At 44.2% G+C, this 22,949-nt stretch overlaps 1 protein-coding gene across 14 annotated transcripts in view; it reads right to left on the bottom strand.

Moving 5' to 3' along the window:
* The window catches only part of PRUNE2 (prune homolog 2 with BCH domain), a 297,981-nt gene that overhangs the window by 78,002 nt on the left and 197,030 nt on the right, over window positions 1-22,949 (bottom strand). For all 14 annotated transcript variants that reach the window (XM_037998511.2, XM_073021511.1, XM_073021506.1 and 11 more), the window contains 3 exons: window positions 17,540-17,698; window positions 8,732-15,326; window positions 7,365-8,112 (listed from right to left, as the gene is read on the bottom strand). In XM_037998511.2, coding sequence (XP_037854439.2) covers window positions 7,365-8,112; window positions 8,732-15,326; window positions 17,540-17,698 — 7,502 coding nt within the window. The remainder of the gene's footprint in view (window positions 1-7,364; window positions 8,113-8,731; window positions 15,327-17,539; window positions 17,699-22,949) is intronic.

Below are 22,949 nucleotides of genomic sequence, written 5' to 3'. Positions count from 1 at the left end.
GCACTCCTGTGCACTGTAGGATATGCAACAGCATCCCTGGCCTCTGCCCATTAGATGACAGGAGCACCCACCCCAGTTGTGACAACCAAAATGTCTCCGACATCGGCAAGTATTCCCTGCTGGTTCAGAACCGGCAGCTTGGACTTTCACAAAGGGTTACCCAATCCTGCGCTGACTTTTTGATAGCCTTTGTTCCTAAAGAACTCTCACATAGATCTTGGAAACCGATCCTCCAATGTGCTGGAGAAAGTTAACTAATCATGCCCATGAACATCTCAGGACAGTTTTCAGAGGCTGAGGTCCACCAATCTCCAATGAGGCTGGCTGTGCTGAACAGCTTCTGTTTGCTTCGTCAGCTCCACTCTCCCACTTTTTCCATCCTGCTTTCTGCCCCAAGCCTACCTTACCCTCCGACTTCCACTGAGTTTTTTGTTTGTTTGTTTTGTTACCCAGGGTGGAGTGCAATGACATGATCTTGGCTCACTGCAACCTCCACCACCCAGGTTCAAGTCATTCTCATGCCTCAGTCACCCGAGTAGCTGGGACTACAGGTGCCCGCCACCACGCCCAGCTAATTTTTGTATTTTTAGTAGAGACGGGGTTTCTCCATGTTGGCCAGGCTGGTCTCTTAACTCCTGACCTCAAGTGATCTGCCTGCCTCGGCCTCCTAAAGTGCTGGGATTATAGGCAGGAGGCACCTCGCTGGGCCTCCACTAGGTTTTGACCAATGAGGACCCCTGGTGGGAGATGAGGGGGGAAGAGGTGGGAGTGCCTGCCGCTGGCCATGTCCCTCACACTAGGTCACTATGCCTTTCAGGGCGGCCCTTTCTACCTAAAATTGTCTTTCTGGGTTCTGATCATCACTCTGTCTCCCCACTCCTGGGGTCTAGGAAGAATAACAGCCGTGCTGCTCCTATTCCTGGGCTACTGCACCATTCCTTGTGAGTTCCTCATGCTTTGCCTCCATCTTCGTAAATACGCTCTTTATTAAATCTCTCAAATCTTCCTAATTTGAATATGTCATCGCTTTCCTGCTGTGCCCCGATACACAAATACACCCTGCTTTCGAAAGTCATGGCTTCTCATCTTCCTCAAATACCAGCAATTTTCAGAAAGAATTTTTTTTCCCCTAAAGTAAGCAATGCCACTAGTTGTGATGTTTCAAGGTTCCAGCCAGAGAAGCACCTTGGGTTTTTCCTCAAACTAGAAGCCAATACAAGACAAATGAACTCCTTTGTGGGCGTTCCTCCCACAGGGAAACGGAGTTGCACCACCTCATCTTGGCATTCGTGGCTCTCTCTGGCTGTAAAATCCCTCACCACAAAATACCACACGTATAAATATTTGGAAAACGTAAATTAACATTGAGGGGCTTTGATGCTCTCCCTTCCTTTTGGCCTCCAACCACTCCAGTTGGTCCCATACACCACAGATGGGGAGCAGCCCACTGACACAGCACCAGCACTCACAGATCCACTGTGGGAGCAAATATTTACTCAGGCATCAAAAAAGCCCAGTAGGTCACAAGACTGTCTGAGGAGTCAGGCATGGATTCTGGCTCAGTCCGTCTCAAAATATCTCCTATTGCACTTTATGTGCCTTTCAGTGGGACAACGGGAGAATAGGAATGAAAACATCAACCTATAGAAGCAGCTCAAAAGAAATGCTTGTTTGAGCAGCTGTGTTTCATTGACAAGCACTGGGCTAGACAGAGAAGACTTAAATTTAGGTCTAACCTCACCACTTTCTCATTTCTGGATGACATTAAGCAGTTCATGTGTTAAGTGAGTTTGCTCATCTGGCTGGGAAATGAGGATAGGAACACTTGCCCTGTCTATGTCAAGTGTCATTTGGGTGGACCAAAGAAAATAATGTATTTGTCAGTCTGCAACCACTTACTATGGAAAGTCTGCTCTGGGTAGGGCTGGCCAGAAATGTAGAAGTGGGTGGAGGGCATGAAAGAGAGAGAAAACAAGAGAGAAAAGAAGGAAATGAAGGAAAGAGACTAAGTCCTGAATTAAATTGCAAATGTAAAGGACTTTTTTTTTTTTTTTTTTAAAGACAAAGTTTTGGTCTTTCAGCCAGGCTGGAGTGAAGTGGCGCGATCTCGGCTCACTGCAACCTCCGCCTCCTGGGTTCAAGCGATTCTCCTGCCTCAGCCTCCCGAGTAGCTGGGATTACAGGGGTGTGCCACCATGCCCAACTAATTTTTGTATTTTAGTAGAGATGGGGTTTTGCTGTATTGGCTAGGCTGGTCTCAAATTCGTGACCTCAGGTGATCCACCCGCCTTGGCCTCCCAAAGTGTTGAGATTACAGGCATGAGCCACTGCGCCCAGCAAAGGACTTTTAATGATACTTATCACCACCAACTCAACAACACACCGCACCAACGGATCAAATATAATTACAAAAATAAATGAGCACAGAGTCAGTGCTAAGTTTGTTCTTCCAGGTTTGGTACAGGGCAAAGCCCAAAAATGGTGAATAAGCAAGGGCGCACTGGAGTTCAGAGAGCATCAACCCATCTCTGAGAAACGGCAAATGTTCAGAAGTGGGGTACGCTTGGTTGGCCTGATGCTTCTCAGAGTTCCCGTTACCCAACAGTGAGAGAAAGAGTCAACTGATTTTTAAATCTATTTCTGATTTTCAACATTCACGTGGATAAAAGACCCAGTGTACTAACTCCCCAACTGTAAGTCATAGACAGAAAAAGCCTGATTTCACGAAAAACAAAAAGATCTCATGGTGTCACTCACAAGCAGAAAGATAAATTCTTTTCTATAGTGTTATCAGATGGGAAAAAAAGGTGAAAAATTACAAATTTAAAAAGAAAGGATGCAGACAGATCACCATAGAACCAAACACACTGTGTCTGAAGGTCATCTTTATTTCAGGGAATACTGAATACCTCACCTCACAGAGCTTGGAAACAAGATACAGCTCCACAAATACGAGGGTCAGGTTATGTCTAAACACTGTTTCAAAAGTACACGAGACAACGATTTCCTCTCCTCTCCTCCCCTCGTCCCCATCCTCCATACCCCACAGCTGCCTGCATCTCCCAAAGATTCATCAGTTGAGTATCATCCGTTTTCTCAGTCTTCTTGGAAATGATTTTCTTTTATTCCCTTGCATATTATTTCTTTGCTCATATCTATGGAAAGCCAATATATTTGTATATTGATTGTCACATTTTCATATAATTCAGATAGTGACTTTTAAAATTTTAATGACTTAATCCTTGTTTAACATATAGATCAGATTTTTTGCTATAACCTGTGAGAGTTAATGTTTACGTTTTGACTTGGCTAGGCTATGGTACCTAGTGATTTGGTCAGACACCAGTTTAGATGTTGTTGTAAAAGTATTTTTTTAGATGTGATTAACATTGAAGTCAGCAGACTTTGAGTAAAGCAAATTACCCTCCATAATGTGAGGAGCCTTCATCCAATCAGATGAAGGTCTTAATAGCAAAGTCTCACGTTTTCTGAAGAAGAAGGAATTCTCCTGAAGACTGCAGCCCAGAAACCTGCCTGCGTGTCCAGCCTGCAGCCCTGCAGAACTCACATTCACGAAGGCAATGCTGACTCTTGGTTGAGTTTCCAGGCTGCCAGCTTGCCCTACAGACTTCAGACTTGCCAGCCCCCATAATCACATGAGCCAATTCCTTAAAATTCTCTCAGTAGCTAGATAGCAAGATGGAGATATAAAGACAGATATCTCCTATTCTGTTTTTCTAAAAAACTCTAACATGTAACCAGCTTACCCCCTTCTTCGCACATCATTCTTCCAACCATGCTTTCTTTAAAATAAACAGCTAAGTGTTTCTTCCTTTAAGAAAGGTCTGTGTGCTACAGATTCTCCTGCAAATATTCTTTGTGACTATGCAGGAAAGATCAGGCACACCCATCACTGTCTTCGGGAACTGGTATTTGATCCTCTGTTGGACAGGTCTACAGCTGGAGGATGACCAAGGTGTTGGCAAAGGATTCTGAAAAGACTGATCCTAGGGAACGTGAAGCAGTGCTGCAGATCTCAAGGGAGAGAGGCTATCTTTCAGTCCTAGTAACAACTTTTGTTAACAAGAGTCAGTAGGTGGCATATGAGGAGAAAAGGCATTTTTCTCATGCTTTCTCAGACTTTGAAAATGTGGCTTGCAGCTCTCAAAACAGTTTGGGAGCTGAGAGAGGCTGAGGCTGAGGAGGGGAGGGAAGAAGCTGATTTACAGCTGGTGAGTCGTATTGCACATACTATGAACCTATCTCTATTTAAGAAGAGCCTTTCTTAATTTTCTTTTTTGCAGAATGGTCTTGATTTTGGATCTTCTGTTCTAGGATCAGATTAAGCATCAGAGATATTTCCAGGTTTTTGTTTGGGAAACCACAGCTATCTCGTTGTTTTGCTTCTGTGATGACCTTCCTGTCTCCATGACTTCCTTCATAGTACTCATCCCAGTTCACTCAGCTAGCTTCTTACCCTCTTCTTCGCCTTCCCAAAGTATGACCTTTCCTTTAGTGACTGTTTTAAATGTACCTCTCAGAGCTGCAGTACGACTTCATGGGCCCTAGGCACTTCTGCCCTCATAAGCCCCTTCTGTCATTAAAACATTTTTTAAAAATTTATTTTATAACGTTGTTGGTATAAAGACAAAATGTAATCCACGTGAAAGTACAATAATTTTTTCTTCTGATTATAAAAGAAAATATTCTCATGGGCTCCTTAAAGTATCATGGGCCCTGGGCACTCTGTCTCCTGTGTCCGACAGAGAATAAGCGATTCCTGCCGCCTGCTCCATAAAGGTGCCTGAAACAGACGTCTCTCCTCTTATTTCCTCACTTGTGTAATTCGTGTCTTGCAAAGGTTGCCGTTGTAAAGCGAAACAGTGCACAGACAGTATTCAGCACCTGGTCCACAGCTAAATGCCCATAGTTGGTACCTATTTTATACTTAAACTGACACTGAGCTTTGACTAGCTTGACTTAAATATTATACTGCTATCTACCTTTTTACTTATGTCTAACTCTTTAATGAAATTGTAAACTGCTAGACGACTGACAGTATGTTTTAAACCAGTGGTTCTCAAGCTTTGGAGGGCACCAGGAGCTGCTGAAGCTCAGCTGACTGGGCCTCACCCCCAGAGTTTCTGATTCCGCAGGTCTGAGTTGGGGCCAATAGTTTGCATTTCTAACAAGCACTCAGGTGATACTGATGCTGCCGTTCTTAGGACCCCACTTAGAGAACCACTGTTTTAGACAACTCTTTCTTCTCCGAAAATCTAGCACAGAGGGAGACTTACACATTCACAGTAAATTATTTATGCAAAAGATAATACACATGCCGGAGGGAAAATCTGCCCCATCCCCATTGTGAGAAAAGTTTCAGTACTACGAAAGCTGAGCGGAAAGGGATGAGCAAAGAAATCGTGTTGAAAGAAAAGGTACTGGTGGCACAACTGAACACCGACTGTCATCTGTTGGATCTTAGGGGCGTGTGCAAAATGCAGACAAGAAGCAAAACAATAGCTTAGCCAACTCATGGCTGCCTGAGTTCTGAGCTCAATCTATAACAATGCCAGCAGGGCTGCTGGGATCCATCTGCTACTCGCTTTCTGATAACGGATCTGAGGTCTCTCTGGAAGAAAATAGCTTGACAGGAAGAAAGAAGGATTAGGCCAGCTGACAACGTCTGGATTTATGAAGCTGCCCTGGAATATGGTAGAGCTTTTAACCCCTTCTGCACTTTGCTAACCCTCAACATACCCCAGCTATTCTTTCCATTGTCCTTGTTCCTTTCATCAAGAAATGTAATTTGTGAATGCCAAAGCTCTCCTGGACACATTCTGTTTCCACACAAATTAAGTTCCCAGAATTTAATACTGCACGAAGGCTTGAGATTTTTCAGCCCAACTCACTAATTTTACAGATGAGAAAACCTAAGCCTGGGACTAATCCTAAAATGTATAATCAGTCATGGTAGAGCCAGGCTGGAATCCAGATTCTTTGACTCACTGTGGGTACGTGGTATGTATAGTCCTTTATATTCCCACGCTGAGTAGAAAAAAAAAAAAGATATCTTTTCTCCCTTTTTTTTTTTTTTTTTTTGAGACAGAGTCTGGCTCTGTCGCTCAGGCTGGAGTGCAGTGGCACGATCTTGGCTCACTGCAACCTCCACCTCCCAGGTTCAAGTGATTCTCCTGTCTCAGCCTCCCAAGTAACTGGGATTACAGGTGCTGCCACCACTCCTGGCTAATTTTTGAATTTTTAGTAGAGACGGGGTTTCACCATGATGGCCAGGATGGTCTCAAACTCCTGACCTCAAGTGATCCACTCACCTTGGGGTTCCAAGGTGTTGGGATTACAGGTGTGAGCCACCGTGCCTGGCCGATATCTTTTCTCTGTTACATTTCAAGGAGGAAACATGACTTTCCCCTTTACTTAAGTTATTTTTCACAATTTGTTCTTTTGTCCCTGGAAGCAGGAGGGCGTCATAAACACAAATGAAGAGAAATGAAGAATGCTAAACAGTTTCAGCAGAGAATGGCAGCTTGAGGGCAGCGATGACATCCTATTCCCTGATATATGCCTACTGGCTACCCGGACCATGGCACAGAGCAAGCTCTCAAAAACCACATGGTGAATGAATGAATGAATGAATGAGTGAATGAATGACTGAATCACTGATTTGGTGACAGTTTGCCAATTTCTCTGCCAATTAGGGAATGAATGTTTTACACTGAGATTTGGAGACAGCTATGGAGTCTCTCTGTCTCCAGTGATAAGTTAGGTGCTTACATAAAACCAGAAAATGACATTTTTGTATGCTAAGCGGTGTGTCAACTGAGAAAGTACAGGCTTTGGAGGTGGCAAGCTTTGAATCCCAGAGTGTTCACTCTGGTTACTTAATTCTAGGCAAGTTATAGAAACTTTCTGAGCCTTGAATCCCCCTACTCAACCCCATCCCTTCCATTCCCCCCACTGGCATGTTAGGATTAAATGAGATAATATATGCAAACTGCCTCGCACATAGTAGGTGCTGATTAAACGTTAGTGTCATTCCCTTGTAATTCCCAACTGCCTGTTTAAGAGTCATGTAGGTATTCAAGTAGGTGGGGTGGCAGTTGGGGGGTAGGTATAAGACTCTGAATGAAAATTGAAGGGGCTTTTTGACTGAAAATGTACATAAATCATCATTATGGTAATAGTTATCTAGTAGCTGCTTTTACTGATGGTGTGCCTTGCATTCAATATAAGCAAAGCTGCTATTATCCAGGTATTCTTCATATTCCATAACCTCTAACCATTTCCCAGGTTTCTAAATAAATTGCTTTTCAGGAAAAAATAAATAAATCTAGCTTTTTGCTTACCCATGTGGTCTTGGTTTCCTGGTTCCGAGCTCAAGGAACTCTGTCTCCTCCTCCATTTCTGTGTCAGGGATCATGGTTTTCTGAGCAGGCTGTGGTGAAAGCATTTCCCATTCATTGTCATGGGTGACAGCCTGCAACATAACTGCATCCGGGCCAGCCCTGCCTCGGCTCTTACTCTTCTGTGATTGGCTGACTGGACCAGAGGCTTCCTCTAGTGCTAAAGATTCTAGAGGCTTCATTTCTTGCAGAATCTGCAGCTGGGGACCCTCGCCCAAGCTGAGTTCAGAGAATGGCTCCACAGTCTTGCCAGACCACCCAGGCCCTGATGATAGATCACCAACCTCACTATGGCCCAAGAACATCCAACTCTGGTCTTGTGCAGGGCTTTCAAAAGATGATCTCGTATCGCCTTTAGAAGATATTTTCTCTGCAGAGATACCTTTTCTTTCATTTAAGGAGGCAGGCTGACATGTGTCTGGGAAGCTTGCTAACTGAGTTCCCTGCAGCCCTGTTTCTTTGGAACCTACATACAATTCTAATTCAGCTATGCTTTCTCTTTCTTCACAGGCCTCTGGCTTTGAATGTAAATTTTCTTCATGGTTTACAAGTATGTAATCCATGTGTAGTGCATGACGATCTTCATTCTTCTCTGTACATCTGCCTTCCTCGTATTCTGATTTTATCTGCTCAGGGTCTTTGGTAGGAATTACTTTTTCTTCTTCCAATTCTGATATTTCCTTGCTGTCACCTAGAAGTGGAAGTTGAAAGTGAGAAGAGGAGAATAAGGTTTAATGAACACATTGTGCGATTTGTTATCCTTGCAAATGATCATCTAAAAGAGGTAACTTAATGTTTATATTTTTTATATTATTAATTTATTTGAGACAGAGTCCCGCTCCAGCACCCAGGCTGGAGTGCAATGGTATGATTTCAGCTCACTGCAACCTCCACCTCTTGGTTTCAAGCTATTCTCCTGCCTCAGCCTCCCGAGTAGCTGGGACTACAGGCGGCTGCCACCACACCCAGCTAATTTTTGTATTTTTAGTAGAGATGGGGTGTCACCATGCTGGCCAGGCTGGTCTCGAACACCTGACATCAGGTGATCCACCCTCCTTGGCTTCCCAAAGTGCTGGGATTACAGGCGTGAGCCTCCGCGTCCAGTTAGAAAATATTTTTATTTTGTAGAGTCATTTGATTTTCTTGTGCACTGTCAGGGATAGGTACCATATATGCATTAGTTTTTACTCTTGCAAATGTAGTTAAGTCCCTCTCTACCCCCATTGGTAGGAAGAGTGTGTCTTATAAATATGCACTAGTTTAATCAACGCAGTGGTTTCTTGGAGGTGGAAGAATGAGATGTTTCTTACCATTTGGTGGTCCTATGTCTCCACCTGCTGGTAAATCAGAATTATCTGTTTCTACTTCCCAGTCAATGCTTGATGGAGACAAAATGTTGGTGCCTGCTCCTACAGGCAAATAAATGGACTCAGGGGCTTCATGAATATGCAGCACAGCCAGCTGGGATCCAGGCAGTCTGTTTTTGGTCTCAGCCTGGTTTCCTTCACTTCTTCGATCAGGAAGTGCAGAAAGCACTATCTCTGCTGCTCTGCATCCCAGAGACTCATCCTCTGGAGACCCAGCTTCCTCTATTGTTTCAGCACTCTGGGCAGGTTCTGTGAGATAGGATAAATCAAAGGGAGGTGTGTATGGTGCCAGCGACTGCTTCAGAGAATCTTCCTCCAAAGGAGGGTCACCACCATACAGGAAGTGTTCAGGCTCTCTCAGTAAATCTTCATCGATATTCTGGCCCATTACATCGTATTCAAAATCACCCCACGAGGCTTCGGATGAGCAGATATCTTGCTTCGCTAGGTCCCCATCAACTGGCGTTTCGGGATGACCTTCGGATAATGTCAGTTTACTCATGTCATCTATCGTTCCCGTGGATGTGTTGAGACCTGAGGCATCGCTGAAACTGTGGTCAAAGGCAGCTTCGCTTATATCCAGACAAGTGTCTGAGGCTAGCAAAGCATCAGGAACCATGGCAGGATTCTCTGTGGATAAACGTGGCTCACCATCAAACAAAGCTCTTGCACCAGACTGACTTTCAGGAGAAAAGCTGTCTGATAACCAAGAACTGTCGCCTTCCGGAGTTGGCTCTTGGTGAGTTACAAAAATGCTAGTTGCCACATTTTCAATCCTTGGGATTCTTCCATCAACTGGTTCCAAAATTGGTGCCATATCTGGGCTGGCTCCTTTTTCTGATGCTTGTAAATCTGTATTGTCATCACTATTTATTTCAGAAGGTTCAGGTGAACCTTTATGAGAGGCGGGCTGAGAGGAGCCCTTTATGTCTACCTGATTGCCAATTGGAGGCAGCGGAGTTGCGTTTTCAGAATCGAGTTCTGCATTGGATGGGATAAACTCCTGTCCAGGCTCATGAATGGGTTCTTTATCCATCTCTGGCTCAGTGAGACAAAGCTCAGTGGATTCCACTTCAGGTCCCATGCAAGCACCGAGGTGCTTCTCAGTGTCTTGCTTCGCTTCAGAATCGTGACATATATCAGGGCTGTTGGAAGCCTGAGAATTGCTGTCATGGTCGCAATGTGTCAGGATATCAGGATTCTCACCATCTGCTTTCAAACTGAAGGGCTTCTTAGCATCCACCCACAAGTCAGGCGCGGCAGAGGCCAGCTGCCCACTCTCTTGAAAGTTGCCATGTAAAATATCTGGCACAAATGTACCTTGGGAGTCCTCATTTGGGGCAGAGCCATCCCATTCAGAGCCTGGCTTCATTATCAGCTGGGTGGCAGAACTGACAGCAGGAACATTTTCTGTGGCAATGCTTGAATGTGTCATCTCACCCAGGTGTGATTTTTCTTGTTCCCACTGATTTGTTTCTTGACCTTCATTCGTTGAAACATTAGATGTAACACAACCATTTTCCTCTGCATGAGTCAAGGCTGCATCTGGCTGATCGCAGACTGACAGCATGGCGTCCTGATGCCGCTCTTGGGTCAGTGTTTCAGGAGTCAGCTCATCACCAGCAGCAGACACAAAGGTTTGCTCTCTTGAGTCCTTTTCTTTGATTTGGTCCAATATTACAAGCTGGCTGAATTTGTCAGCATCTGGGTCTGGCTGCCTTGGTTGAATGTTCCAGAGTTGCTCATGGGAGTTCTTCCCATTACCTTCCAGGAAGGGTGACTGATGGTTGTCACTAAAAGGATTAGTATAGTGTGTTTCCACGGGCTCAATATCATTCTGAACTGGTGCTCCCCAGGGACTGGCATTTTGATATACGGAAGAATTTATCTCCAACACATCACTGGAATCAGACAGCTCCCTTTCAAATGTACTCTCAATTAGTCTCCCTTCCTGGGGTGAGGCATTCCACCACTCAGTGCTATCAGCTGAGAAGCCCAGCATTTCCAGTTGAGAATTATCTTCGTTCTTTGGTTCAGCTTTGGGAGATATTTGCCATGCAACATCTCCTGTCTTCCCTGTTTCCGGAGAAGATTTCATCTCCTTCTCCACTGCTGTAATCTGTATTTCAGTCTCCGTTAACGGTGAGAAATTCCAGTGATCAGGGCTGCTTTGCTGATTGTCACAGAATGGGTTTGACTTACTCTCATTCTCTGCTGGCTCTGAGCTGCCTAGGTAGTCATAAATATTTTCAGACTTAGGATCAGCTGTGACCAAGAACTTATTAGATTCATTCAATGACTCCCAAGCTCTGGATTCATCCTGAGCAACGTGGCAGTTGGCCACCTGGATCTCTTTCTCCACTGACTCTTCACCACTGACACTGTCATCGTCAGAACCTGAGCTTGTTGAAATGGCCCTGGCATCCTCTGGCTGCACAGTTGCAGAAATGTCATGTTCATTTTTCTCCTGGTAGCTAGCGATGAGATTGCTTTCCTGATGTGTCCCTGAATGCTCAGAATATCTGCCTGTTTCAGGACTGGATAAAGAGGACAAGGAATCACCATCAATCGAGTCATTCCAGATCTCTAAAAATGTAGGAGTTTTGCGATCAAAACTCTTTTCAAACTCATTTATTCTGTTTTTCTCTAAATCCTTCATTTTGGTAACTATTTCTACTTGGCCATCAGTGGTAATTAGTTCAGATTCTTGGTGATTCTGTTCACTCCAATTACCTTGGTTCTCTTCCTGATACCCAGAACTGGGCTGCTGGCCCCAGGAAGACAGTGCAACTGAAGAATCATTTAACTCAGGACTTGATGCACTTGAATGAGTATACTCACTAGAAATAGTATCTCTGTCAAAATTTCCAGATGAACTGGCTCCTGGAAGGCTATTTTCAGTCCCCTTAACGTCAAGATTTTTGGTTATCTCGGAACTTGTGCAGCTGACATGCATGACACTGTCTACAGGAACATCCCCAAAGTCAAGGCTTCGGGGAACTTTGTGAGGTCCCCCTCCACCCACATTCTCTGGCTCTAGAATGTTACATTCTTCAGTTTTCTCAAGATTCTTTTCTGGTACAGATACATATTTTGTGAAATTCATCGCATCTGAAGTCTCAGTAGTTTCACCTGAAGTTCTCTGACTCATGAGGTTCTGTTCATAGGTGTCTTTTGGCTGCAGGTTATCTGCAGACATCCCTGTTTGCACATCACAGGAGTCTAGATTGTAAGACGCCTTCTCATACTCGGAAACTTCCTCTGGTTCCTCGGTTTGAGGACTGAAAGTGACTGCAAGAGAGCTGATTTTGCCTGATTTAACGCAGATTTCCTGATGTTCAGATGCAATCAGAGAAGACAGTTCCTGGTCACTCTGCCCTTTTTCAGAAATCCCTGAGGCACTCTCCACACCAGAGGCGATCACCTCCTCTTCATCAAGGGGCTGCCTGTTGGTGGCTCCCTGGGCTTCCTTCTCACTTTCACTTTGTCCATTGCTATGACCTTTCCATGGATCTGAGTGTGCAAAATGCCCTGGATTCTCAAGCCTAGTCACCAAGGATGCTGCAACACTCTGCAGGGTTTCCCTCTCTGTCTCCTGGTTGTCAAGATGAGATATAAGTGCCCCTGACTCACTGGTTCCAGAGGCTGCTGGTGCGTCTGGGCAGTGAGTGTCTTTAACATTTGCTGAATGGCTGGGGATTTCAGGCGGCAATTCGCTTTGCTCTGAATCTGTGAGATATGAGGAACCTGGTAACATGAACGATGACATGTCTTTATCACTCATGACAGAATCCCAAATACTGTTTGCAATTAGCTGCCCACTTTTCTCATTCAGTGTGTGATGTCCACTGGGAGCACTGTCCTTGGTATGCTCATCAGAGGCAGGGAGCTCCCAATCTACCTGATTTGCCTCCTGATACTCCAAGCCCCAGGGTTCCAGCTGTCTCACTGTAAATCGGGTTTCTGGCTCGGTACTTTCAGCCATGTATCCTTCTGTTTGACCGTCACTGGGGAGTGCCACACCCCCGCTGCAGTCATCCCAGTCCAAATCATTGTCCATATCTGAGATCGTTGCTGTGGACTGAGTATCCTCCAAAATCACTCTGTTCCACAAGTCAAGATTGTCAGGCGCTGTCTGCCGGGAGTTGGTGCTGCTGTGCAAAAGTGTGAGTTGTCGGTTTGTTTCATTGTACAGTTGCATCATGCTGGGGTCATCATAACTGGACTGGCTGCTTTCCCCCATGTCATCCTCCATGGAGACACTCTTACCATCTGTGTGCTCTGTCTTGAGTTCATTTTCATCTGGGTCGTGAGTGGCATTTATTTCAGAACTGTTATCTGAATGAGGTGAAGCCCACGTGTCTAGGTTCCCAGGACCTGAACTGATTCGATTTCGAGATGGCTGTTGCAGTGACTGAGGTGGAATGTCAGTCTCCTCTGCCATGGAGTTACCATCTTTTGACTCAAAACCTTCCTCTTTAACAAATGGCTTGTGTTCAGTTTCCTTTTCGTCTCCAGCACATGTTGGTGATGTGTAAGAGTCTGAGGTGGAGTAATTGGTATCTAAGGGGGACGGCACTGAATCTTCTCCTAGGTTGGATGCACTGTAATCAGAGCATTTGTAAGATAAGAAGGAATCTTCCCAAGGAGCTAGGACATCTGACCCTCCTTTCTTCATACTCTCCTCAAAAAGGTTCCAGGAATCTACCTTTTCATATACCTTGCCCCTAGTTTTAGGATCCATTAAACCATTCTGATCTTCTTTTGGTGGCTTAGAATTAGTCCATGTATGATCCAGATCAGAACTGGGATTTCCAGGTGCAAAGATGTGATCCCTGGAGTCACTGTTCCTCTTGCCCCAGATTTCTGGAGCTGCTTCATTATTTATCTCACTGGGTGAATTGTCCAGTAGTTCTGAAGAAGAAAAGACAAATCCACCTTTTGCCATGGCCCACTCATTCGGGTCCCTAACAGAAGGTGTCTCGCCACTTGTTGGGTGCAAATTCCAGGTATTTTTTAAAGCTTCAGCATGATCTTCCTTACCAAATGCACTCCAGGCTGGGAATGGCGCCGCAGCTGCTGGTTCACCATCATCTGTAGGATTTCCCCAGGGCTCGGGCATGGCTGTGGGAGAACGACCAGAATGCCACAAAGAAGCAAAGTCTTCTATCAGGTGGTTTGTTCCTTGGGGAGATGTATTTGGCAAAGGTGGCTTCTCCATGGGCACGTTCTGGAATGACACGCTTTCTTCATTTTGGTCTTGAATATCATTGCTACCCAGTTCAGGTTGACCAAATTCAGACTCCCAGGGACCTGACTTTGTGAATTCGAGACTCTTTGGCTGAAACACAGAATCTGAGGCTCTCCTATCAATGGAGCTTGGCTTATGCTCTTTCCACGATTCAGGGCTCTGGAAAACAGATTCCCGTTCACTGGAACTCCACGCATCTGCAATATTTTTGGAGTCAATGTCCAAACCACCCCACCAGCTGCTGCACCGTGCACGGGTCTGAGGTGGCCCCATGTGACCTGTGTCAGTGGCTTTTTGGGTCATATCTTCTGTATAGAGTGAGGCTGGTTCTTCTGTGGATGGCGAGCTTTCTACTAAACTATTCATTGGTGTTGGTGGGATCCTCTTTCCAATATTTTTTAGCCTTTCTGGGGAAGGGGATTCATCTCCCACAAAATCTGTCAGGCTCAAATTTCTTTCAGAGTTATCTCTGGGACTTTCTCGTCTCTGGACAAACTCCTCATCATATTCCACAAGGCTATCTTTGCCAGCCCCTGACAAAAGTGAAGTGGATGAATAATTAGACATGTTGGTTCCCATGCCATCAAGTCCTTCAGGCCCAGCGGGGAGCTGTCCTTCTGACAAGTCGCTGTTGGGGAAGAAGTCATCCGCTGGGGAGTAGTCTGCAGAATGAGAAGATTGCTGGGACTGGCCAGAAGCCATGGGTGCTGGGTCAAAACTGAAGAGGTCGAAGTGTTCACCGTGTTCTCCAGACCATGCATGTTCCTCCGCGACTGCCCCTTCAGGGATGGGGCTGTAGGAGTCAAGCCCTGGGAGGAGGGTGTGGTGAGGCCCAGCACCTTCTCCCACGGGGCTGTCATCACTGAGGAAAACAGAGCTCTCCTTGGATGAGCGGCTGCTCCTAATGGTAGCCAGTCCGCTGTCTGGGCTAACAAGGTCTACGTTGGCATCCACCTGAGCCTGGTTAGAATCGTTGAGATCTGGAGGGTTCTCTATGAAATTCACAGAGCTGGGTTGTGGCTCTACGTCAGAACCATACAATTCCATAATCCCAGAAGACCCCTGGGAGAGGGGGGCACTGCCTGCCACGGCTTCTGTTGAGGACGTCCGGCTGTTGGAGACCATCTCTGGACACCTCCTGTTGATGACTTCCTTGACAACGAGAACTACCTGATCACAAGTCACTGAAGGGTCCTCTTGTTGGTACACCAGGATCTCATCACAGCCACAGTCAAAGGGCTCCAGTTCTAGGCAAGGGTTCTGACACTCTTCTAGCTCACAGCAAATCTGTCAGAAGGCACAGGAATTTGTGTCAGCACTCAGGCACTGTTGCACTTTGCAACTGCACTTTGCAATTTATCTCTCTTAATTTTTTATATAAAATTAGTCTGTGTTCATCTGTCTGAAAAAGAAGATCTCAAACTTGGAAAGTTCTGATTACTATACCACCAACCTTTTCTCCAATTCTATCCAACTGTTTCTCTGTTTAATTCAAAATCCAGGTGCTTGATTTTGATGGCTCCTGAACGTTTTGGGTAAAGGAGTTTAAACCATCTAACTTCTTTCCTAACTGTAATATAATACCATCTTCCAACAGCAATGCAACTTGAGTTGCAAAAAAGCAGAGATAACGCATGTTGCTGACAACTATAGGAAAAGTGTTGGAATAAGGGGAAAATATCAGGAGACAGGCTCTTGTTTGGGAGGGGCAGCCAGGGCTGCTTGAACGTCTGATAGCTTCAGAATCCAAAAGAGAGAGTAGGAAAGACAAAGATGCTCCAGAGTCTGACCTTTCTGAATAGCACTCAGGACCCCTCGGACCCTTTCACCCCAGGTAACGGAAGCATGGAGCCCAAAACAGACAAAGCCAGCCTGGGAGGCAAGGGGACACTGACGGTCAGTGTGAAGCCAGAACTGGGTGGCGGCTTTCTGATTTTTAGGGAATGTCAGGAGTATTTTGTTGTGCTGGGCCTTTGAAATGGCCCCACAGGATTAGTAGAGGTAAAATTAATAATAATAATAATCATCACCACCACCACTACCACCATGGAGCTCACACAGATACTACTACTACTAATTAACATTTATTGAGTGCTTTCATGTGCCAGGCATGATTCTAAGGGTTTTATGATCGTTATCTCTTTTAATCATCACAGTAATTCCACAAGGTAGGAACTCTTTTTATTTCCATTTTACCCATGAAGAAATGAAGACACAGGAAGATGAAATAACTTGTCCAGCAACACACAGCTAACAAGTGCTGGAGCCTGAGTTCTGCACCCAGGCAGTCTGCTGCAAAGGCTGACTCAGCCAGTGGTGTGACCACACAGGCAAAGAGGGACTCGCTAGGCCAGAGCCAGGACTCTGTTGCTTAAGATTCCAGGGATCCACCTCTGGCTATTGCTAGGGTGGGGAGGGTGGGTGGGGAGAAGAGAGGAGGACTGGGGTCAGCTCAAGGGCTTTTAACTCCTTCATCTGCTCTTCTACTTTTGTCTGTTTCCAATGAACCAATTTTCAAATTGGTTTGAAAAAGGGGTCTACTGCTAAAAGTGATTTGAAAGCTGCCATATTGTAGGCTTCCAAGGCCTAAATCCCACCCCCGGGAAGCCAGTGACCAAAGATGAAATTTACCTTTGAAACCAAATGCAGAGTAAAGTGTTGAAAAAAACCATAGGCTGGTGATGCAGGTCAGAAGAGATGTTCTCTCACATTTGGACTTGAGAGAGCCCGAGAGTACCCACAGGCATGTGTCAAGAGAGCTACAGTGGAGCTCTTGGGGGACAGAAAGGAGGACGTAGAAAAGAAAGGGGAAGAGACTGTGCCTCTAGCCACTCGTGGATTCATGAGGCATTGAATCTACTAGTGAGGAAAAATGAGTGATGAAGCATGCGGGGCCATGTGGCTCCTGTTACAATGAATCATGTATGTTCTCATATTAGTTATTAAGTACACCTGGCTTGGTATATCCAATGGCCTATATTGATTAATTTTATCTAATTCTTTTTTTATTTTTTTATTTTTTTTAAATTTCCTAGGCCTTGGGTTAAAAGACTCAGCGATCAACCTGGAGGATAATTGATTACCTAGTCAGAGTTCTGGTACCTGGAGACAAACTAAGTTTGATTAAAGCATCAGATCACCAGGTCTTAAACACTGGCCACCAAATGGGTCCTGGGACAGGGGCTGAACCTTGTTAGTTATGATTAGGGAGCAGTCCTAGAAGAAAAGAGCACCCAGAGGAGGACTTGCTCTTTTGGGGGTGAGAAAGAGCTAATGTTTTGCACCATGGATTCAGTCAAGAAGAGAAATGCTTCTGGGGCTTTCTTAAAAGGCCAAAGGTACAAAATACCCCCAACATTTCCAAAACTCAAACCTCTAGGACTCCATCTCTTGGGCTAATTGCTCATGAGCCACCAATCTGTTCTGTCTTGCACTGTGTGTTCTGAGAGCCAGCAGGTTAGGACACAGGGAAACATGCCGGGGTCAGAGGAGGGGCTCACCTGACTGCACAGCTCTACGTTTTCTGAGTACACAGCAATCTGTCGTCTCGGCTGCTGCTCCTCTGACAGATAGCTGGCGAACAGGATGAGGACGTCAAAACCAAACTTGTCTGTAAATGCTTTCAAGTCACTGGTAATATTGCTGTGAAACAGACAATTCTGAAACAACAACAGGAAATTTGATATTAATGTCAAACTTCCCAGCTGTGAGGAGTTGTGCCACAAATTTGCCCAGTCTTATGATGTATTTAGGACAGACATTTATGATTTAAGGCAAGTGAAATACAGTTTGCTTTGAGAAAGCGTGGAAACTTCCATGCTATGGCTTAACACACACTTTGCTTGTTTGTTTTCCCAAACCACGTAAGAAAAGAGTTTTTGCCATTATTAAGAATAGTTTAGACAAAGAACAAATATCCTAAACATCTTTTCTAATATATTTATTCAGATACTTAATTTGCAAATCCTATTTTCCCTCTTATCGCTTATAGGGTCTATATAGGAATGTCTGCTATTGTTACAATTTATCACAAGAAGAATAGGAGGAAATTATTATTTCTTCCTGTAATTTTTTTCTAATGATTATTATTAACTCCAAGGAGAAATTCCTATGAATGAACATAGCTGAGTTTACTGGGTGATCTTTATTCCAGTGTAGAATTCTGAGAGATTTTTGAAAGAGCTGTGATGTCAGATTTGCTTGTTCTATGTGGCAGCTGTGGAGGAATGAATAATTACAGACAGGGATCCCAATACCTCAGAATCCCCAGGTGTGGCTTACATCATTTGCAAAAAGTGCTCTGGCTGCTTCAAGTTTTATTTACTGTATGTATGTATATGTTTGTTTATTTTTGAGACAGGGTCTCACACTGTCACCCAGGCTGGAGTGCTGTGGTGTGATCTCGGCTCAATGCAACCTACGCCTCCCAGGCTCAAGCGATCCTCCCACCTCAGCCTCCCGAGTAGCTGGGACTACAGGTGTGCATCACCATGCCCAGCTAATTTATTGTATTTTTTGTAGGCATGAACTTTTGTCATTTTGCCCAGGCTGGTCTCGAACTCCTGGGCTCAACTGATCCGCCCACTTCGTCCTCCCAAAGTGCTGGGCTTAGAGGCGTAAGCCACTGCAGCTGATCTGTCTTCCAGTTTTATTAACTAAAATGAGAGCCACTTTGTCTGCATGGGTGTCTCTCTTCCTTAAAGAAGTACAGTGAAGAACATATGCTAGCCCCTAACATAATGCCTGGCATATACTAGCTGTTCAAGAAATGTTTGTTGGACGACTAGAGAGACAGGTACACAAAATCAACCTGTGCTCCATCAGCCATAATCTTCTATCATAGTCCACATACATATCTATCCTAGCACATATATGATCACACTGCATAATTCATCAACTGACAGTCTATTGTGTCACTCAACAAAAACACCACAATGTGCACTCAAGGGATTTAAAGAATTCTGTTGATTTTTTTCTGATTATAACAGCAATCAGAATTATGCCTGCCACAGGTAAGATACTAAAACAACACAGAAGTGTGCACCACAGAAAGTGGAAGTGCCACACACATCTCCTAGGACAGCCACTGTGAAGAAGTGAACGGTGCAGTGCAGAGAGTTACAGATTTCCCCACGCCCACATTAACGTCTATCTGGTCGTTCTTTGAAACCCGTGGATTGGGTATTTGTGGCTTAGACTATGTACCAGCCACTTCAAATAGCCATCATACCCATACTGTAATTCTGCTGAGTTTAATCTCAAGGTCTGTGGGGCTCTGAAGAGGGCACACAAGACCCTAGGTAGGCAGGCAGGCAGGCCCTGCCCATCACTGGCTTCCATGTTTCGAGGAGGCTTTGCCGCCTACTCCAAGGCAGCCGCTCTTATCTGGCATCTTACCAAGCCGCTTTCCCTTTTCTGGTGGCAAGGAATTGTACATGTGAATCGCGAAGGTCTCGGGATCTATTCTCATGCTGATGAACATCAAGGATCTATTGTAATGACATTTATGATCAAATAGGTCATATGCGTTTGGAACATATGCTTTTGGAAGTGTGTGTTCCCAAGTGTGTACTGTCAGCTTTCATGCTTTTTATGTATTTTCCAAATGGCATAATCACAATCTTTAAGTAGATGTTTAAAAAGTTAATTCATTCACAATAGAAATAGACTTTAAATATTTAGAAGGAGATTTTTAAAAATAATCAAAACTCATATACAATGTGTGTTCAACAGATAAAATTACTTCAAATCATCATTGAGGATGAATCAAGAACCTCAGTGCTAAACTTGTTGCCACCATGAATTGTAAAAAAAGATACAGCCCTGAAAAAAATAAAAAGAGACTACAACTAACTGCATCTTATTTCCAGTAACTGAAGGCTTCAGCACAGTAAGCCTTACCGTTTTCCTTTCCAAATGTTTTTCATTATGTATATAAAGGCCTCCAAATACATTTATAAACCCTTGAAAGAAGAGACACATTTCTAAGAAATTTTTACAACATTTCTAAGAAATTTTTACATAAACAAAATTCTCACTACACTCCTGGCTGGGTTACTGAAACAAGAGGGGGCAGGATTTATTTGTATCTGAGCATAAGATTAGGAATCAGTAGAATCAACACTGTTCAAAGCCACACTTGTGGAAAGTTTCCTTTTCAAAAATGCCGGCTGATCTCTAAACTGTTTTAATTCTTCTGTGTTAAACTGATGGCTCTAGGACCTCGCTGGACTCAAGTCCAGCAGCACTGGCAACACCAGGTATCTTGCCGGAAATGCAGAGTCTCAGGCAAAACCCTAGACCTACTGAAGCAGGATCTGCATTTTCCAACAATCCTAGGGATTGGAATGCATGCTGCAATCTGAAAAGCACTACTCCAGACAGGCATTTATTAGTTGATATATTTTCCTACAAACCAGTCCTTTGGACTCTCTCAGCACTGTCACAGGACTTGTACTGACTCACACTGCCAGTTCTTTGTTCCTAAGGCAACCTCCTCATAAAAGTCCCCTTATGGTGTGCATTTCTGGGCCAATTTGCTACAGGTTCTCATTTAGCAGGTTGGGCACTGGATCAAGACTATATTTTCTTTTTCTTTTTTATTCAGATGGTATAGGTTGTCTATTTTTTATTTTATTTTATTTTTAAAATTGTATTTTACTTTAAGTTCTGGGATACATATGCAGAATGTGCAGGTTCGTTACATAGGTATATGTGTGCCATGGTGGTTTGCTGCACCTATTGACCTGTCATCTAGGTTCCTTCCCCTCGCCCCCGCAACCCCCAACAGGCCTCAGTGTGTGCTGTTCCCCTTCCTGTGTCCATGTGTTCTCATTGTTCAACTCCCACTTATGAGCGAGAATACGCAGTGTTTGGTTTTCTGTTCCTGTGTTAGTTTGCTGAGGATGGTGGCTTCCAGCTTCATCCATGCAAAGGACATGAGCTCATCTTTTTTATGACTGCAGAGACTGTATTTTCATCATGTCCCTCAAGTGCTCTAGCTCAGTTTTCCTCTAGGTGACCCCAAATTCCACAGGACCAAATGAAGCTCTGATAAATCAAAAAACGATGTGAATCACCTAGGCAAGTTAGAGAAACAAAATCCATTTTACAATAACCCTAAAACAGATTCTCATCGGCTCTCCAAGCCAGATTCGATCTTACTGGCTTTGGAATAATGTCAAGAGTTTCATGTTTAAAACAGAATTAAACGAGGGAATGAGTGAGAATGTTCAGGATTCCAGGAGGCAGAGTGTGTTTGATCTGCTTTTATGCCGGTGCTGTTTGCATAGGGGATAATTTATTATTGTCTTCTAGCTACGCAGGGAGTCATGTGCTGCAGTGGCTCTTATGTTGCCGACAAGCTAGGCTGGCCCTGAATAAACAGCACTTCATCATCAGCACAACCCAACTGTATATACAGGTTGGCATTTTATTCCCCCCATCTGCCTTCTACCTGATAAATTACTGTTTTAGTTACATGTATACAAATACTATTTGTTAATCTGCTCAAATGTCTCCAAAATATTTCCCCCTACTTAAATTAAAATTATATACATGCATACATATATATCTCCCACTCAATTTGCTAAGGATTTAGACAATACAAGCACTTCCCGTTGAATTTACCACCCCCACCCCAGCCACACACACCTCCTGCATCTGTGACCCCAGCCTATAATTGCTGCATGGAATTTAGGAAGTTACTTTATGAATCATTGCAACTGGGAATTGGCTGGCAAAATCTCAAACTAATGCCAACAGTTAGGAAGAAGGGCAATTGCTCCCTGTCACAGCCCTTTGTCATTCGTGGTTCCGAAGAGTCAATGACTCAACATTTTTGGAGGTCACGAGTCTTCTTGTCTGAGTTAATTCCTAGTTTGGGAATGAGTGGGAAAGCCTGGAAACATGGGGAGAAAAAGCTTTTGTTCTTTCCTGGCCAAAAAGCTAAGGTGTAGGTCCCAAGAACCCTAAAAGAAGTTGATGCTCATTATAACCTAGGGGAGGAAAACAGAAATAATACAGCTTTACCGGAACTAATATAAAAAGCAAGATAGGGATAGTGATGACCCCCCATAGATTACTCCATTCACGGCTGAAGGTGCAGATGCAGTGAAGCCTTTCATTCTCACAATAGCATATTTTAGGTTTTTCATTGCTCAGAAAAAGGCAGTTTTTATGCTGTCTGCTGGTAGCTTCAGTGCATCGCATGAAATAAAAGTGATGTAAAGAATGTCTTGTAAACATTTGAGTGGATATTCCTTGAAAGACAGAAACCCTCTTCTTACATGACTCACACAGGCTCACCTGCTACTGTTTTCTCAATCCCCCTGTGGGGGATCTGGCTCCATCATTTCACTGAAATTCTCTTCTCAAAAGTACCAAGCACTCCGAGGTTGCCAAATCCAAAAATCACATTCCATTTCTTACCCTACTTGATTCTCGGCGGTATTCCACGAGATTGACCCTCCCTCTGTTTTGAAACACTTAATTCCTTCACCTTCCTGACACCACACAACCTTGTTTTTCTCCTGATTCATGAACTCCCCTTCAGTCACCTTTGCTGGTTGCTCTTCCTTATTAAGCCTCCACATATTCACACCCAACTTTGTTTCCTGTCCCCTTTCTCTTCTCTCTTTCCACTTTCTCCTTGATGATCTAATCCAGCCACATGGCTTTAAAACCATTTGTCTGCCACTGATGACAGAATCTACAAGCACATGAGATCTGCATGTAGCTGTTTAATAAGCATCTCAAGTAAAATATGGCCCACTGCCTCCCCAGTTGTGTCTGTTCTATTAAAAGGCACCATCATCTACCCAGTTACTCGAACCCAACATCTAGGAATTACCCTCGATTGCTAATTTCCTCTTCTGTCATGTAATTCACCAGCAAATCCTATTAACATTG

The sequence above is a fragment of the Chlorocebus sabaeus genome, chromosome 12 (assembly GCF_047675955.1).
Source record: "Chlorocebus sabaeus isolate Y175 chromosome 12, mChlSab1.0.hap1, whole genome shotgun sequence".
Lineage (NCBI taxonomy): Eukaryota > Metazoa > Chordata > Mammalia > Primates > Cercopithecidae > Chlorocebus > Chlorocebus sabaeus.
This window is presented reverse-complemented; position numbering and strand designations above follow the sequence as displayed.